Genomic DNA, 19778 nt, shown 5'->3' on the forward strand with positions numbered 1-19778 from the left:
ACGTGTCCCGGACTTGTCCCAGACATGTCCCGGACGTGTCCCGGACATGTCCCGGACGTGTCCCGGACGTGTCCCGGACATGTCCCGGACACGTCCCGAAAGTGTCCCGGACATGTCCCGGGCGTGTCAAAGACATGTCCCCGACATGTCCCGGACGTGTCCCGGACGTGTCCCGGACATGTCCCGGACGTGTCCCGGACTTGTCCCAGACATGTCCCGGACGTGTCCCGGACATGTCCCGGACGTGTCCCGGACATGTCCCGGACCTGTCCCGGACATGTCCCGGACGTGTCCCGGACATGTCCCGGGCGTGTCCCAGACATGTTCCCGACATGTCCCGGACATGTCCCGGACGTGTCCCGTGTCCCGGACATGTCCAAGACGAATCCCGGACGTGTCCCGGACGTGTCCCAGACATGTCCCCGACATGTCCCGGACATGTCCCGGACATGTCCCGGACGTGTCCCGGACATGTCCCGGACGTGTCCCGGACGTGTCCCGGACGTGTCCCGGACATAGGTGTCCCGGACGTGTCCCGGACATGTCCCGGACATGTCCCGGACATGTCCCGGACGTGTCCCGGACATGTCCCGAAGATGTCCCGAAGATGTCCCGAAGATGTCCCGAAGATGTCCCGAAGATGTCCCGAAGATGTCCCGAAGATGTCCCGAGCATGTCCCGAAGATGTCCCGAGCATGTCCCGAGCATGTCCCGAAGATGTCCCGAAGATGTCCCGAAGATGTCCCGAGCATGTCCCGAAGATGTCCCGAAGGTGTCCCGAAGGTGTCCCGAAGATGTCCCGAAGATGTCCCGAAGATGTCCCTAGCATGTCCCGAAGATGTCCCGAGTGTGTCCCGAGTGTGTCCCGAGCATGTCCCGAAGATGTCCCGAAGATGTCCCGAAGATGTCCCGAGCATGTCCCGAAGATGTCCCGAAGATGTCCCGAAGATGTCCCGAAGATGTCCCGAAGATGTCCCGAAGATGTCCCGAGCATGTCCCGAAGATGTCCCGAGCATGTCCCGAAGATGTCAAGAAGATGTCCCGAAGATGTCCCGAAGATGTCCCGAAGATGTCCCGAAGATGTCCCGAAGATGTCCCGAAGATGTCCCTAGCATGTCCCGAAGATGTCCCGAGCGTGTCCCGAGCATGTCCCGAAGATGTCCCGAAGATGTCCCGAGCATGTCCCGAAGATGTCCCGAGCATGTCCCGAAGATGTCCCGAAGATGTCCCGAAGATGTCCCGAAGATGTCCCGAAGATGTCCCGAAGATGTCCCGAGCATGTCCCGAAGATGTCCCGAAGATGTCCCGAAGATGTCCCGAAGATGTCCCGAAGATGTCCCGAAGGTGTCCCGAAGATGTCCCGAAGATGTCCCGAAGATGTCCCGAAGATGTCCCGAAGATGTCCCGAGCATGTCCCGAAGATGTCCCGAGAGTGTCCCGAGCATGTCCCGAAGATGTCCCGAAGATGTCCCGAAGATGTCCCGAAGATGTCCCGAAGATGTCCCGAAGATGTCCCGAAGATGTCCCGAAGATGTCCCGAAGATGTCCCGAAGATGTCCCGAAGATGTCCCGAAGATGTCCCGAGCATGTCCCGAGCATGTCCCGAAGATGTCCCGAAGATGTCCCGAAGGTGTCCCGAAGATGTCCCGAAGATGTCCCGAAGATGTCCCGAAGTTGTCCCGAAGATGTCCCGAGCATGTCCCGAAGATGTCAAGAAGATGTCCCGAAGATGTCCCGAAGATGTCCCGAAGATGTCCCGAGCATGTCCCGAAGATGTCCCGAAGATGTCCCGAAGGTGTCCCGAAGATGTCCCGAGCATGTCCCGAGCATGTCCCGAAGATGTCCCGAAGATGTCCCGAAGATGTCCCGAGCATGTCCCGAAGATGTCCCGAAGATGTCCCGAAGATGTCCCGAAGGTGTCCCGAAGATGTCCCGAAGATGTCCCGAAGATGTCCCGAAGATGTCCCGAAGATGTCCCGAGCATGTCCCGAAGATGTCCCGAGAGTGTCCCGAGCATGTCCCGAAGATGTCCCGAAGATGTCCCGAAGATGTCCCGAAGATGTCCCGAAGATGTCCCGAAGATGTCCCGAAGATGTCCCGAGCGTGTCCCGAGCATGTCCCGAAGATGTCCCGAAGATGTCCCGAAGATGTCCCGAGCATGTCCCGAAGATGTCCCGAAGATGTCCCGAAGATGTCCCGAAGATGTCCCGAAGATGTCCCGAAGATGTCCCGAAGATGTCCCGAAGATGTCCCGAAGATGTCCCGAGCATGTCCCGAGCATGTCCCGAAGATGTCCCGAAGATGTCCCGAAGATGTCCCGAAGATGTCCCGAAGATGTCCCGAAGATGTCCCGAGCATGTCCCGAGCATGTCCCGAAGATGTCCCGAAGATGTCCCGAAGATGTCCCGAGCATGTCCCGAAGATGTCCCGAAGGTGTCCCGAAGGTGTCCCGAAGATGTCCCGAAGATGTCCCGAAGATGTCCCGAAGATGTCCCTAGCATGTCCCGAAGATGTCCCGAGTGTGTCCCGAGCATGTCCCGAAGATGTCCCGAAGATGTCCCGTAGATGTCCCGAGCATGTCCCGAAGATGTCCCGAAGATGTCCCGAAGATGTCCCGAAGATGTCCCGAAGATGTCCCGAAGATGTCCCGAAGTTGTCCCGAAGATGTCCCGAGCATGTCCCGAAGATGTCAAGAAGATGTCCCGAAGATGTCCCGAAGATGTCCCGAAGATGTCCCGAAGATGTCCCGAGCATGTCCCGAAGATGTCCCGAAGATGTCCTGAAGATGTCCCGAGCATGTCCCGAGCATGTCCCGAAGATGTCCCGAAGATGTCCCGAAGATGTCCCGAAGATGTCCCGAAGATGTCCCGAAGATGTCCCGAAGATGTCCCGAAGATGTCCCGAAGATGTCCCTAGCATGTCCCGAAGATGTCCCGAGCGTGTCCCGAGCATGTCCCGAAGATGTCCCGAAGATGTCCCGAAGGTGTCCCGAAGATGTCCCGAAGATGTCCCGAAGATGTCCCGAAGATGTCCCGAAGATGTCCCGAGCATGTCCCGAATATATCCCGAAGATGTCCCGAAGATGTCCCGAGCATGTCCCGAAGATGTCCCGAAGATGTCCCGAAGATGTCCCGAAGATGTCCCGAAGATGTCCCGAAGATGTCCCGAAGGTGTCCCGAAGATGTCCCGAAGATGTCCCGAAGATGTCCCGAAGATGTCCCGAAGATGTCCCGAGCATGTCCCGAGCATGTCCCGAGCATGTCCCGAAGATGTCCCGAAGATGTCCCGAAGATGTCCCGAAGATGTCCCGAAGATGTCCCGAAGATGTCCCGAGCATGTCCCGAAGATGTCCCGAAGATGTCCCGAAGATGTCCCGAAGATGTCCCGAATATGTCCCGAAGATGTCCCGAAGATGTCCCGAAGATGTCCCGAAGATGTCCCGAAGATGTCCCGAAGATGTCCCGAAGATGTCCCGAAGATGTCCCGAAGATGTCCCGAAGATGTCCCGAAGATGTCCCGAGCATGTCCCGAGCATGTCCCGAAGATGTCCCGAAGATGTCCCGAAGATGTCCCGAAGATGTCCCGAGCATGTCCCGAGCATGTCCCGAAGATGTCCCGAAGATGTCCCGAAGATGTCCCGAGCATGTCCCGAAGATGTCCCGAAGATGTCCCGAAGATGTCCCGAAGATGTCCCGAAGATGTCCCGAAGATGTCCCGAAGATGTCCCGAAGATGTCCCGAAGATGTCCCGAAGATGTCCCGAAGATGTCCCGAAGTTGTCCCGAAGATGTCCCGAAGATGTCCCGAAGATGTCCCGAAGATGTCCCGAAGATGTCCCGAAGATGTCCCGAGCATGTCCCGAGCATGTCCCGAAGATGTCCCGAAGATGTCCCGAAGATGTCCCGAGCATGTCCCGAAGATGTCCCGAAGATGTCCCGAAGATGTCCCGAAGATGTCCCGAAGATGTCCCGAAGATGTCCCGAAGATGTCCCGAAGATGTCCCGAAGATGTCCCGAAGATGTCCCGAGCATGTCCCGAAGATGTCCCGAAGATGTCCCGAAGATGTCCCGAAGATGTCCCGAGCATGTCCCGAAGATGTCCCGAAGATGTCCCGAAGATGTCCCGAGCATGTCCCGAAGATGTCCCGAAGATGTCCTGAAGATGTCCCGAAGATGTCCCGAAGATGTCCCGAGCGTGTCCCGAGCATGTCCCGAAGATGTCCCGAAGGTGTCCCGAAGATGTCCCGAAGATGTCCCGAAGATGTCCCGAAGATGTCCCGAAGATGTCCCGAAGATGTCCCGAAGATGTCCCGAAGATGTCCCGAAGATATCCCGAAGGTGTCCCGAAGATGTCTCGAAGATGTCCCGAAGATGTCCCGAAGATGTCCCGAAGATGTCCCGAGCGTGTCCCGAGCATGTCCCGAAGATGTCCCGAAGGTGTCCCGAAGATGTCCCGAAGATGTCCCGAAGATGTCCCGAAGATGTCCCGAAGATGTCCCGAAGATGTCCCGAAGATGTCCCGAAGATGTCCCGAGCATGTCCCGAAGATGTCCCGAGAGTGTCCCGAGCATGTCCCGAAGATGTCCCGAAGATGTCCCGAAGATGTCCCGAAGATGTCCCGAAGATGTCCCGAAGATGTCCCGAAGATGTCCCGAAGATGTCCCGAAGATGTCCCGAGCATGTCCCGAGCATGTCCCGAAGATGTCCCGAAGATGTCCCGAGCATGTCCCGAAGATGTCCCGAAGATGTCCCGAAGATGTCCCGAAGATGTCCCGAGCATGTCCCGAGCATGTCCCGAAGATGTCCCGAAGATGTCCCGAGCATGTCCCGAAGATGTCCCGAAGATGTCCCGAGCATGTCCCGAAGATGTCCCGAAGATGTCCCGAAGATGTCCCGAAGATGTCCCGAAGATGTCCCGAAGATGTCCCGAGCATGTCCCGAAGATGTCCCGAAGATGTCCCGAAGATGTCCCGAAGATGTCCCGAGCATGTCCCGAAGATGTCCCGAAGATGTCCCGAAGATGTCCCGAAGATGTCCCGAGCGTGTCCCGAGCATGTCCCGAAGGTGTCCCGAAGGTGTCCCGAAGATGTCCCGAAGATGTCCCGAAGATGTCCCGAAGATGTCCCGAAGATGTCCCGAAGATGTCCCGAGCATGTCCCGAGCATGTCCCGAAGATGTCCCGAAGATGTCCCGAGCATGTCCCGAAGATGTCCCGAGCATGTCCCGAAGATGTCCCGAAGATGTCCCGAGCATGTCCCGAGCATGTCCCGAAGATGTCCCGAAGATGTCCCGAGCATGTCCCGAAGATGTCCCGAGCATGTCCCGAAGATGTCCCGAGCATGTCCCGAGCATGTCCCGAAGATGTCCCGAGCATGTTCCGAAGATGTCCCGAGCATGTCCCGAAGATGTCCCGAAGATGTCCCGAAGATGTCCCGAAGATGTCCCGAAGATGTCCCGAAGATGTCCCGAGCATGTCCCGAGCATGTCCCGAAGATGTCCCGAAGATGTCCCGAGCATGTCCCGAAGATGTCCCGAGCATGTCCCGAAGATGTCCCGAGCATGTCCCGAGCATGTCCCGAGCAAATTTCTCGCGAGAAATTTCTCATGACATATTTCTCATGAGACATTTCTCGCGAGAAATTTCTCGTGAGACATTTCTCATGAGACATTTCTCGCGAGACATTTCTCTTCGAGAAATGAGACATGTCGACACAACGCGACACAACGCAACACTGTGCGGGGCGCGACAAGGCGAGCGATCCCAGGAGCTGGTTGCCGATGTTAACTCGTCGACGACCACGGATGAACTGAATGATATTGGTGTGGTGTACCTCTATTTATAGCAAAATCCTCTCATGAAAATATATAATAATTAAATTTTATTTTGTTTGTTTCTTTTTTATTATTATGGTTGTTTTGTTAGTGCTCAGCCCCTGGGTGTGATTTTTTATATTTGTTTTCTGCGTTTTGTTGCGTTGCACAGTGGTCGATTTTGAGTCACTAGGTGGACTTAATTCTTTTGTATGTCTTATTGGTTTTGAATATTATTTTTAATGTGATAACGTCTTACAAATCGATGAACCCTGGTCTCCCGTTCTTCCCGTGCCTGTTAGCAGTTTTTTTCACCTTAGCTGCTATATTCATTATCAATGTACAGCTTAAACTATTACACTGGTTTATAAGGGTTATTTTGCCGAAACAAATATATACTTTTCTGGAGGTTTTCGGTGTCCTGAACTCGAATCCGAAGTTAAAAAAAATTAATCAGCTTCCGTTTTTGAAATATTACCGTTAGAAGATGCAAAAAAACGTTTTTTTGGGTACTTCGGACCTTATTCTTTTATATAAGGAAAATTGTTTGAACATAGTTAGTAACGGTTTCTATAAGAACTGTTTTCCATCTTTTAATGCCTGTTTAAATCTTTTTGATGTCTTTTTTATTGCCCGAGATATCCTTAATGGGAAAAAATATTTCTTTTTCCCAAATTTTTGACCGTTTTCGAGCCCTTTTGACCGTTTTTTATTTATATCTTTTTCGTTTTGATAGATATATTAATCAAATTAATAGGGAATATAAATAAAAGCCAGGACTATATTTGTGCAAAATTGCAATCATTTTCATAGTCACATTTTTGAGATAACGGTAAAAAGATGGTCTTTTTTTTGACACGTAATATCTTTTTACATAGAGCATTTTTAAATTTGATTTATTTTTATTTTGAAAAGATATAATATAACCTTTCATTTCATATATCACACATAACAGTTCATGCTCTACAAGCTTGACAATCTTGAACAATGTCCTTCCGTAAAAAAAATGGTCACCTTAATAAGAGCGGATTGGTACCTGAAAGAGACGAAAAAAATAGTTTGCGGTGGTTTTCGGCACTTAATTTTAGCATCAAATTAAAGGTAATGATTCAAACTACAAAATATAAAAAATTCACGATGGCACTCTTCGGCACTTTTTTTTAATCGTCCAAGAAGTAAAAAACAAATATCTGAGAACTATCAAAAAAATGCCTTACAACGTTCAGTTAATAGAAATAGAATCCGACTTTTTTTTTACAAAAAACAAATTGAATTTAAAAATACATACCACTAGCATTTTCTGACATTTTTTTGTTCAACTCAATTACTCACTTTTATCATAAACTATCACTTTGTAAACACTTGTTAATTCGAGGAAGTTAAAATAGAGAGTGAGCAAATCATGAATGATTACATTGAGATGCTTCCCATGAATAAAATAACGGAATCAAAAAATTATTTTTGTTGTTTTTTGTTGTTTAAGAATATTTACTTTCGGCCTAACGGTATTTTTTATGTTGACAACAACTTTTTTTTTCGACTTTTGACCAGCTACGATGTACTGAATCGACCAGTGTGCGTTGTGTCGGTTTGAGCTACGGCTGACCACGCAGGCGTGTAATATCTCAAATCGAAGATTGTTTTTTTTTTTTAGATTTTCAAAAAACACGAGAGTTTTTCTGCGTTAAAAATGGTAATGTTGTCGGTTCTTTTTCATATTGGTCTTTTTGGACTTCAATTAAATGTTCTTTAAATGTTTGAGAATGTTTGGAACTGTTGGAAAATGTTCGAAAGTGTTCTGAAGTTCTGAGATGTTCAGAAAACCTCGGAATATCTTGGAAATGTTTGGAAAACTTCGAATATGTTCAGAATTGTTCGGACAAGTACGACAAGTGGGAGAAGTTCGGAGGTGTTAGGAAGTCTTCGGAAATTTTCGGAAATGTTCGGACAGGTGCAACAAGTGCGACATACGGACAAGGGCTATAAGTGCCACAAGTGTGTTAAGTTGTTTTGTCGCCCTGTTGTAGGAAAAGCGTGGCTTTAGTCTTCATTCTTTCAATCAATTACTTTTCTTTTCCAAAAACGTTGGTTTTCTAATTGCTAAGACTAAAAGGACGTTAATTTTTTTTTCCAAGAATCTGGTTAAAGCTGCATCTTATTTGCTTTTTGGGTTTAATTTCCTTCCATTGCACTTAAATTAAATTTCTTCATCTACTTGGTATAGTGTAGTCAATTCGAGCAGGGAGAATTGGTTGTTTCTGTCTACATAAAAAAACCCAACAAAAAAGACTAAAATCGGCCAAAAGGAAGAATTAATGGTGTCAAATGTACATATAACAGAAATGTGGGTGGTAGATTTTAGTTCAAGAGACTTCTTGTTTGGTGTCACTTTACTGTTCACTGCACTCCTCATCTACTTTGACAAAAGAACACGAATTCCTTAAAACACTATAGAGATGTGGATGAAAAATAGAAAAAAAAGGAACAACAAACTGATGGAAGGAAACTACACTACTTCACGACAAAACACACAGATGTAGTAATGTCTTGACATATATTTGTAATATCATGCATTTAGAGCACATTTACAAAATGGAAAATGTGTATAGGCATGGACTGTGGCTTTGTTGGTATAGATTTGTAAAAGTAATTAGGGAAGTTTCATTGCAAACCGCAAATGCAAACTTTGATTGATTTTTGTGCAAATGAGATGTTGCTGATCCAAGATCCAAGACAACCTTGAATAAAACAAGAAACCGACTTGAAAAGAAAATTGAAACTTTTGCATCATTTAAATACAATTTAATCAAAATGCCCAAAGTTTGTGTTTTTTTCTCTTTTTAACATAAAAAAGGAATATGACTACTGTGTAGCGTAAGAAAAGGTTGTGTTTTTAACCAGTTTTTAGGGATTTTCGCATATTTGTTCCCTGATAACTTGTAAGTTTCTTATGATAATTTGACACAAAAGATATCTTTAGAAAGGTCTTGATTGCCCGTTAGTTATAGGCTATATAACGTTCTCTGAAATGACGCTTTCAAACCAACAGATAAGTTTGTATTTTTAACCAGTTGCTATGGATTTTTGTTCCCTCATAACTTGTAAGTTTCTTATGATAATTTGACACAAGAAATATCGTTAGAAACGTCTAGCTTGCCCGCTGATTATAGGCCATTCAACGGTCTCTGATATGACGCTTTCCAGCCAACAGAGAATTTTGTGTGTTTAACCAGTTTTTATCGATTTTAGCATATTTGTTCCCTCATAACTTGTAAGTTTCTTATGATAATTTTACACATGAAATATCGTTAGAAACGTCTTGCTTTCCCGCTAGTTAAAGGCCCTATAACTTTGTGTTTTTAATCAGTTTTTTTTTTATAGATTCTTGCATCTTTGTTCCCTTATTATTCTAAGTTTTGTGGATTTTAGCATATTTGTTTCCTTATAACTTCTAAGTTTCTTATGATAATTTGACACATGAAATATTGATATAAACATCTTGCTTGCCCGATGGTTATAGGTAATATAGCCAGCGTCTGAGATGACGCTTACCAGTTCCTATGGATTTTTGCATCTTCGTTCCCTCGTAACTTCTAAATTTTTTTTGATAATTTGACATATGATATATCGTTGGATGCGTCTTGATTGTCCGCAGGTTATAGGTTATGTAACGTCCTTAAATATGGTACCTTTCGACCAAAAGATATCAAAAGGAATACAAATCTTTGATATTTTATTTTAAAAACTCCAGAAAAAAAAAATTTTGGGAAAATTGTCACCATTTTACTTCAACATTTCACATTAACAGCAAAAACATCTTCAAAAGGCTTAAACCACGTAACTAAAAACCAATAGGATGTTATAACCAAAACTATGTTATATGCACATTATACCAACATTATTTATAAGAAAATGCATTCATCTTGGTTTTCTGAATACTGACGATGCTCATGCACCACAACACAAAATTTGCAGCCACAAAATCACGTCATTCTCCAAACCGAAAACATGAATTCTTGGTTTTCTTTTATATATTTTCTGTTCGTGGCAGTTTTCATGTCTGGGAAAGACAAATTTATAATCATTCGTTTCTTGTGTTGTTCCTTTAAACACGTTTTACTGCCACTGCCGCATACAATGATGATGATATATAAGAAAATGTTCTTCATATTCACACAGTGCAATATAATAGCTATCCAATTTTCTAGGATGAATTTCAAGAAAACCGAAAAACAGGAACAGGCACTTTAGATTCAACATTGAACAATATAACAAAAACAATAACAAAACTAATGGAAACAATATCCTGCATGAAACTTTACAAAGCTATGGGATTAATAAAATGTTATTGTTCTCACATTATCTACGTGAGTCCTTAAAAGCAAACATTGTATATAAATATAAAATATATTTTTTTTTTATCAAGATATGTCTATTTCATGGCTTTGTCTGTCTGGAGGTTTGAAAATTCGTTTAATTTAGAGTGAATAGGAAAGAAAATAAAAGAAAAAAAATTGTATGAAAAGTGGCATGAAAGCTATAGGATTTAGCCCAGGAGATATTGTGTTGAGCAAATCTGTTGTGCAATTTAAAAGTACCTATAGATACTTTTTTTTGTTATTTAAAATATCTGAAGCGGAATTAACTGCTAGTTTTTGTTTTTGTTTTTTTCTTGTGAACTCAGTAACTAGGAGAAAAGTTTTCTTGTTTTACTGCAACTTTTGATGTAAACAAATAACAATTTGACAAGTTTGTTGAATTTTTAAGATTTGAAATTAGATCCTATAGTAAAACTACTATTGTACTTATGTAAATATTTTAAGTTTTAATTGAAAATTCAAGAAATTTGTATTTAACTTAATGTTGTTAAATATACGAATATACCTAACTTTAAACTTGAATTAAACTTAAAAACACTAATGCTGTGAAAAAAGATATTTCTTTTATCTATAATACAGGGTAAGATAAGGAAAATTAAAGGGCTGATTCTTGGGTATATTTTAAGAAAAAAAATTGTTTTAAAGTAAGTATACATATTTAAAAACAATATTCATTGTGATTAAAAAAAAATTGCACTAAAAAAAAATATTTAATGCAAATAAAAATTTTTTGCAACAAAAAAAATTTATTGCAAATACAAAATTTTCTGCGTTGAAAAAAAAAATATATTTTTTTAATATTCATCGAATTTCTTACAATTTTGGCTATTTGAACACACATTAGCTATTTCAACTATAATATGTAATGAACTTAATGTATGGCCAAATAGCCAAAATTGTAAGAAATTCGACGATTAGGTATTAAAAACAATACATATTTGCATTGAATTTTTTTTTTCAATGCAGAATTTCGACAAAAACTATTCTATTTGTCCGCCATCAATGGTTTTTGCAGTGTAAAAACGTGCTTTGATTCGAAGTACATCGAATAGTTTCAAGTCTAAGTACCCGCATGTATACGTTACTTTTGGTTCTAATACCCGCATCAATAATATCGTTACTAGTTACTTCCGTATGTCTCGTATAATTCGTTACTTTCGCACGTTTCGTATGTTTCGCATGTTTGGTACTTTACGTACGTTTAGTATGTTTACTATGAATAGTAAAATTTTATTTTTTTGAAAAAAAAAAACAAAAACAATTTGTTAAGTCTAAGCTACATTTTAAGGCCATAAACATTTAAAATTGTTGCTGCATTCTCAAGTTATAAGAGTTTAAAGGTAGCTATATTGATTTTTTTTTGATTTTTTTTTATCAAACGTGGAAACTTTTTTGAATTTTTTCCTAATTTTTCGATATAACTTTGGTAATTTTATGTTTATAATTATGTCAATAATCTTATTACAATTCTTAAATAGTGGAGTAACTAAAGCTCAAAAATTGGCAATATTAGGGAACCCGGCCGAACAGCTTAGATTTTGATGATCTTTTTTTTCAAACGTCGGTAATTAAAAATACTTTAAAGTCTATAGATTAAAAATTGCCGGTGTTGCCGTTTTGATTTTTTAAATTTAATTGAAGATTTTTGTGAACAAAAACAAATTTTTTTCAAAAATTTTTCTTAAATTTCATAAATTAATTGATGCCAAAAGATTGTCTAGGAAATTCAAGGAAAAAATATATGTGGGAGTAAGGGACAATCTTCCATAGTTCAAGCGATAGATGCAATTTTCTTCTTAATTGACTTCAAACACAAAAAAAAATATTTGAACACAACGGCAACACCTACAATATTCAAATATACATTTTTTAAAAGCTATAAGCTTAGTCATATATGTAAAATTAAAATTAAGTTAATTGAATGAACGGCTTTTGAAAGAATGGTAATTGAACTCAGATTTTTGAAAAAAAAATTATTGAAAAAATTTTAACATGTCGTTTTTTAAACTTGGTCGTAATATAAAATGTATTTATTTTCAAATTTTTTTGGCCGCATTTATTATGATTTCAAATTATAAAAGGAAATGTCAATATGTATTACGGTACCTATATGAAAAAAATTAAAAAGTATTTCATTTTCGAAGAACTTTTTTTAATAAAAGTTTTGAAAAAAAATGTAACTTATTTTTTTTTAAAGTTCAACATCTAAACATAAAATTATTTTTTATTCATTTAATAACCCTTACTGTTGAAAGTTATATAGCAAAAATTTAAAGTTCCTATTTACCACAGTCTTTGAGAAAATTAATTATTTCAATCCAAAAATTCAGTTTTAATAAAAAAAAAAACCATTGAAATTGAAGTAATTTTTCATTTTTTTTTTTCAAAAGTGTGATATATTTTACCTTTTTTACTTCGAAATTCAACTGATAATATTTATGGCCAAAAATTTTTTTTTAATAAATTCATATTTTATTAGAAAAAGTTTGGGAAAAAGTAATTTTAAATTTTTCTAATAACATTTTTTTTTTAATTCTGAGTTTGAGGACCATTTTTTCAAAAAGTCTTGATTAAATTTAGTGGATTTAAATTTAAGAGATAAGAATGATTTTTAGTAAACGTTTATATGAAGGAAGTTGGAATCAATATTTTAGCCAATCGGCGTTCCAAACATCTGGTTGATTTTTGCTCGAGAAATCTACAAGGAAGGTCGACAATACAACAACAAAGAAGAATTGAAGGAAACCAACGTAGCAGCCTGCAAAACATACCCAAAATCAGGTAGCTTTATGACAGTCTACCACGACGAATCATTGCAATGCATGATGCCAGAAGCAAGTGGATTAAAAAATATTCACTACATGATCTTCCATAAAATATATTTTCGAAACCATTTTGAGCCGTGTTTTTTGTAAATAATAATTTTTTCCATACAAAATTTTTAGAAATTAAAAACAAAAATATCCTGATGGGTAAAGTATTCCATTTTAGAGTAATTATTCATAAACATCTAAAACCAGTTTTATTTTTTCAAAAAAGTTTACTGAATCGTTTTCAAAAAAAAAAAAAATCTAAGAATTTCGTTTTAGAGTTTAGAGATACATTTAGGCGTTAACGAGAAAGATCGAATTAAAAAATCTTCTATTCTAAATAGTGATGGGAACTATCGAATGATTTGAACTATCGATTGTTAGTAACTGAATGATTTGAACTATCGAATAGTTCATTCATTTATTCATTCTAATATAAACTATCGAATAAAATATATCGAATAAAAACTATCGAATAAACTATCGAATAAAAAAAAACCATTCGAATGAAAAAACTATCGCATAAAAAAACTATTTTAATGAAAAAACTATCGTATAAAAAAACTATTTGAATAAAAAAACTTTCGAATAAAAAAAACTATTCCAATGAAAAAACTATCGAATAAACAATTATCGAATGAAAAAAATTAATCGAATGAAAATAGTAACTAAATGAATGAATGATTTAAAACTATCGAATAAATGAATATTTTACAACTATCGATAGTTTGATAGTTTTTATTCAATAGTTCAAATCACTAATTCTTAATATAACGTTAACGATTTAAAAAAAAAATATAATGTAAGTCTTGTCTAAAAAAGTAGTAGTTACATGTGTTTTTTTACACAAAATCTTTGAAGCTGTTTTTGAGAAAATTAAACTTGGTATAGGTATGTAGGTACCATATTTAAAAAATAATTAGAAAAACAGCTCTGGCGATGCTCTCAAAAGCGTTCCATTTCAAGTTTGGAGTTAAACTATCCATTCCTTAACACTGTAGCTCCATATACAGACAGGCATATAATTGCGAGGTCTACTTTTTCACATTGGTTTGTTCTTCAAAAATTAATTTTCTTGTGTACTTTCAAGATTTTAAAATCCTCGAAATGTTGATGAATCCCTTTTAATACTTACCGAGAAATTTTTCAATCATATTCATAAAAACACATTTTTTTTCATACAAACATTTATTTCATTTTCCAAATCCATTAGCTTTCATTCATTTTATTATTAATTGTTTGAAAGTTCGGAAGACACAAAAATCTTTACTAATCTTAAAAAAAAATAATAATAACTTACATACTTAATAAAAATTGTAATTTTGTTTTGTAATTAATTTTCTTAATATACAAGTTTTTTTCCTATATAGTTTTTAATTCAAATATATTTATTTGTTTTTTTTTTTTTAATTATTTTTTAAGTTCAAATAAGGAATTTAGCATTTATAGATTTATCAACATGAAATTATATAATATTATATATATATATTTTTTTTTTAAATAAAATGAAAAAACACCAAAAAGAGCACTATTTTAAAGATTAATAAGGATTTAAGTACATAGTATACATAATATAATTTATTTATTTTTTATAAAAACTAAGTAACATCGTGATACCTTGTATCACGTACATAATTTCTATTGTCTACTTTTTTGTTTTATTATTTTTTTTTATATTAAATATGTATAATAAAATTATTTGATTTTAATATTTTTAATAATTATTTTGTTTTTTTATTTTTTAAAAGATAGGGGGATACAAATTCTATAGCATTGGTCTCATTTTAAATTATTAAGTAATTTTTTTATTTTTGATTTTTCTTTTTTTTTTATCAAAACATTTTGATAGAAAAATAAATTAAATTCTAGAAACCGATGGTTTTTTATTTTTCTTTTTTTTTTTTATTTTTTTTTTATTCACACTTTTCCATTGTTTGTTTTTTTTCTATTTAAATTTATTTAAAAAAAAAAGCAAAACAATAAAGAATATAATTATAATTTATTTACTCTTGGCTGGAGCTCAGAGGACTTGAAGATTTTCACAGTGCTTGAATTTCGAGTCTTCTTTGCCCAAAATCCATGTTAGCATTTGGCGAGCCTTCATGCTGGCAAGGACAACACTGCGACTTTTATACCAGTGAGCTGGTGATTCTCGATGACCCTGGAAAAATAAAAGGCAAAATTAGAATAAAATAACAAAAAAATATTAAATACAAAAAAAAAAAACGGATAAATTAATTCCAAAACAAAACAAAAGTTTGGTTCACAATCGAAATCATTTACGAATACAAAAGGACACAAAAATGTTTTTATTTGAAATTTAATATCCTTGCTGGAAGGTACTGTAACGACGACTTCTATAGTCTTTTTTTTCAGTATTTTCATGATTATAATTTCAAATGGAAAATAATTTCAGTTCCTGTTTTTTCGTGGCAGTATTTTGTTTTACATTTTTTTTGTTTGAGGGTTAAAAGGATAACAAGATGGAATTTTAAGAGAAAATGGTTTAAACTCATTCCAAGGTATTTCAGTGATATGGAGTGCATTTTAATTTTTTGTCTGTACAGAAAGGACATTAAAAATTGGAATTTTCAAAATTTAATAAATATTTTATTGAATGACCATTGAGGTTTGTGATTAAAAAACAATTTCACTTTCATAACATGTCACTTTCTGATGTGAAGGAAAGTGTAAATATGTTTAAATTAAATTTTTATACATATTAAAATTGTATTGGTTTTTTACAACCACTAATTTAATATTTATTGTTGAATTATGAAAATTTATTGTTTTTTTTTTTTTTTAATTTATGTTAATGGATTGTATAATTTTCAATTAAATGGGAAAAATTAAATTGAATTTATTTGGTGACACATAATTGCTTGTTGATTTTTATCAGACAAAAATATGAATTATTATTTAATGTGAGCTGTTGAAGTGTTGATTAAAAATAATTAAAAAATGACAATGGTTTTGTAATCGATGAATTTAATTAAACAAGGACTGGTAAAGCAGCCATAAAATGTATATGCAGTAATACAATATTGAAGGTGAAATTCTGACCACAGAAAAAGAAAACAAAATTTGACGAAATGAATATAGATAAATTTGATCCATGTCATGTTGATGAAGAAATTTAATTTTCTTTGAAAAGGTTTAAACAAATTTTGAAAATATTGTTTTGCTCTTTGAAGAATGAGACTTATTACCTTTTTTTGAATTGCAAATGCTTTGAATGCAGATATCGTCGCCCGAGAGTTGTTTTGTCGTAAACGCCAAAATGCACTTTTAAACTGGATATGTAGTAATAGGTTTTAGAACGTTCTCTTTTCATTTCTGTTATCAGATTTGTCCTATCGTTTACCGTTACTGAGATAATTAGTGTGCATTTTGTCGTATATCCACAAAATAAGCATCGGATTAGCGTTGGTTTGTCGTAAGCGCCAACTTTTGGCGTTTACGACAAAAATTCTATGTATTTTTCAGCTTTTTTTTCTTCAGTATTGGTTTGTCGTACGTCGTACAAAACAGATAGGGTAGAAAATTTCGAACTTGTTTTGTTTTACATGTATGTAGGTATATGACCCAAATAGAATATAAACAAATATAATAAACCTACTAGAAAAGTATTTATTGAAAATAAGGACTTCATGTGCTATAAGGACAATAATTTTAAAAACTAAGGGCTGCATTAAGCTTTGCGCTACTTGAGGTTCTGCACTATTCCTAGAGGTGCAAGGAAGAAAAATGTGCATCTGAGAGACATCTCAAATGTTGTATTTAATTTTGTCATGGTTCTTGTCGTTTGTTCCTGCCGCTAGATACTTGACCTCATCCTCGGTCACAAGTACCGCTTATAAATATGTACACTTGTTGATCTTCTATCGAACACAAGATCAAGAAGTCGACCGTCGGTCGCGGGCGCCGCTTCGTTCAAGCGCGTTGTCTTGAGCGAAGTGAAAAAAGGTCGCAGTTTTATTGTTTTATTGTTGTACACTTATTGATCTTGTCACTTCGTTCGAGCTCGCTGTCTTCAAGGAAGTAAAGTGAAAAAAAGGTTGCTGTTTTATTGCTGTATACTTATTGATCTTGTATCGAACACAGAAGATCAACAAGTCGACTGTAGTCGTGGGCGCCGAGCCCGTGGCGCCTCTTCGTTCACGCGCGTTGTCGTGAACGAGGCGAAAAAGGGTTGCTGTGAGTTTTGTTATTGCACCCGCTCGCAAAAAACACCTGCTGGTCGAAAATTATTTTTTTAAGGCGCTATTGTTCTTCGCTAAATTTACGTTATTGTTTTGCAAATTGATGATACTGATGATACTTTTACACTATTTTATAAAGCGAGCGGTAGAAAAGTGGAATATAAAAGCTCATATTTAGATAGATAGATAGATCTTTATTTTCGTTATTTGATTTACATTTGGTAAGCTACCGCACAGTTTAGATACAGAGATTTGATAATGTTTACATTTTATCTTCCTACTGAATCAGTATTTAAATATTTATGATTTAAGGATTTGTTTTTAAATAAATATTTGAAGGAAAATACAACAAAAAAAATTCAATTTGAAATGAAAGGGCAGGTACATTGTGACTAGAACTAAAAATTTGCTTCAAAACGTAAGATAATGATTTGAAGCAGTTAGATTAGTAGAGTTTTGTTAGTGAAGAATATTAAATAAATATATATAATAAGGGTCGTTAGTACTTGTTAGTAAGAAAATAAATAAATGATTAATAAATAATAAATAACTCTGCATTAAATAAATAATTAACAAAAAGGTATGAATAAATAAATAAATAAATAAGTAAATAAATAAATAAACTAGTAAATAAATAAATAAATAAATAAATAAATAAATAAATAAATAAATAAATAAATAAATAAATAAATAAATAAATAAATAAATAAATAAATAAATAAATAAATAAATAAATAAATAAATAAATAAATAAATAAATAAATAAATAAATAAATAAATAAATAAATAAATAAATAAATAAATAAATAAATAAATAAATAAATAAATAAATAAATAAATAATAAATAAATAAATATATAAATAAATAAATAGATATGAATTAATAGATAATAAATAAAGAAGTATATAAATAAGATATGTTTAAATAAATAACAAGCTCATATTTAAAACATATAAAAAGTCTACCATAGCAACTCCTGTAAATTTGTTCAGCCAATGTCTTCAAATTACTAAAAAATCTAACTCGATAACTAAGGATAAGATTATTGATATTAAAAGCCTTTAAATATTTATGTCTAAATCAGACCAAGAATATTATGAAGCGTCAAATCAAAAAATTAGAATAAATTCTTTAGTTTGATATTTATTTAATTTACTTTTATTTATGACCATATATTAATTTATTAATTTAACCAAACTTGGTTTATTTTTATTTTATTTCTTTCAACTTTCATAGCCAAAGGATGACTTTTATTTTTTGTTAAGACATTTTTTAAATTTTTTTTTATGTTTATGGTCATATTTTTTGGTTTTTCTTTATTTTAAATCTATTTATTTTAATAATTGAGCCTCTAAGTCAAACCAATACTACCTACTTCTATGTAATAAGAAACTATTTTCTAAATGTTTAATTAATAAATAAAAACGAACTGTGAACATTTTATTATTTATTTTTTAGTGTTGGAATGTTGTACGTGCGCCTACTTTGTCGTACGTGTACGGGGTGGAAAAAAAGTTGATTTTGGTGGCGTTTACGACAAACTGATTTTGGATGAAAACCTTGATAATTTGAAAACTAAAATAGATGTGACAATTTTGACAACATAAATATGAAGAAGATATCGCACAAAATATTCTATTAAAAATTGAAAAAAATCTATCGGCCAGTTTTTTTTTTTTATAAAAGCTCAAACCTTAAATTGCGATTTCCCAAAATTCTAAAATTGGCGCATACGACAAAACAATTCTCAGGCGACGATATGTTAATTTTGTCTTAAAACATAAAAAAATAACTAAAAAGTAGGCTTGTGTAGTTCGCGAACGAACTAGTTCAATGAACTAGTTCATCTTGGTGAACTAGTGAACTTAGTTCACTTACTTAGTTCAATTTAGTTCGCGAATAGCGAAAAAGATTTGTTTCAACAAACTAAACAGCAACCTAAAGCAGTCGTAATATGACATTACAAAACAGCTTGCGGTCACCTTACATTATCATTTTTTTTAATATGTTTTTTGGGTGAAAGGAAGTCCTATCTGTATAGGGAATTTTTAAATTTGGTCCTTCTCTCCTTGTCTTATATGACGACAGCGCCCTTAACCCGACACACGTTAAAAGAAGGGGTACAGAAACCAAAGTGCAAATGAAATTGCATCCAATTCTTTGTTGAGCGAAATCAGGGGTCAAATTACGGCACACGATTACGATCATACGTTAACGTTTTTACTATTTGTGTCTCTATTTAATTAGTAGAAAAAGATAGGGACACATAGCAACCATACGTTAACAAACGTATGCCGTAATTCGACCCCAGTTCTTCTGCTCTACCTCAAGATTTAGATGTAAAACAAAAGGTCGCTTGTGCCAGTATCAGCGTTTCTTCTTCAAGCACCACTTACTCTTATTTCTGAGCAAGAACAAAAAACAAGTAGCATCTTGGTCCTTGCATTACTATGATTTTGATTTAATGAAAGCAAAACGTAGGTACTTCTTCGGGACTTTCGACAGGAACCACAAAGTTCGACAAGTATATGAACGAAATTAAGAATTTTTATAGAAAATAAAATATGTACATATCTG

The 19778-nt window shown here is 36.4% G+C and overlaps 1 protein-coding gene across 2 annotated transcripts in view; it reads right to left on the reverse strand.

Moving 5' to 3' along the window:
• Positions 1-14931: 14931 nt before the first annotated feature.
• Positions 14932-19778, reverse strand: part of LOC129906631 (GTP-binding protein RAD) — a 191974-nt gene continuing 187127 nt past the window's right edge. For both annotated transcript variants that reach the window (XM_055982453.1, XM_055982454.1), the window contains one exon: positions 14932-15159. In XM_055982453.1, the coding sequence (XP_055838428.1) occupies positions 15019-15159 (141 nt within the window). In that variant the 3' untranslated portion in view covers positions 14932-15018. The remainder of the gene's footprint in view (positions 15160-19778) is intronic.

Source organism: Episyrphus balteatus, chromosome 1, assembly GCF_945859705.1.
Source record: "Episyrphus balteatus chromosome 1, idEpiBalt1.1, whole genome shotgun sequence".
Lineage (NCBI taxonomy): Eukaryota > Metazoa > Arthropoda > Insecta > Diptera > Syrphidae > Episyrphus > Episyrphus balteatus.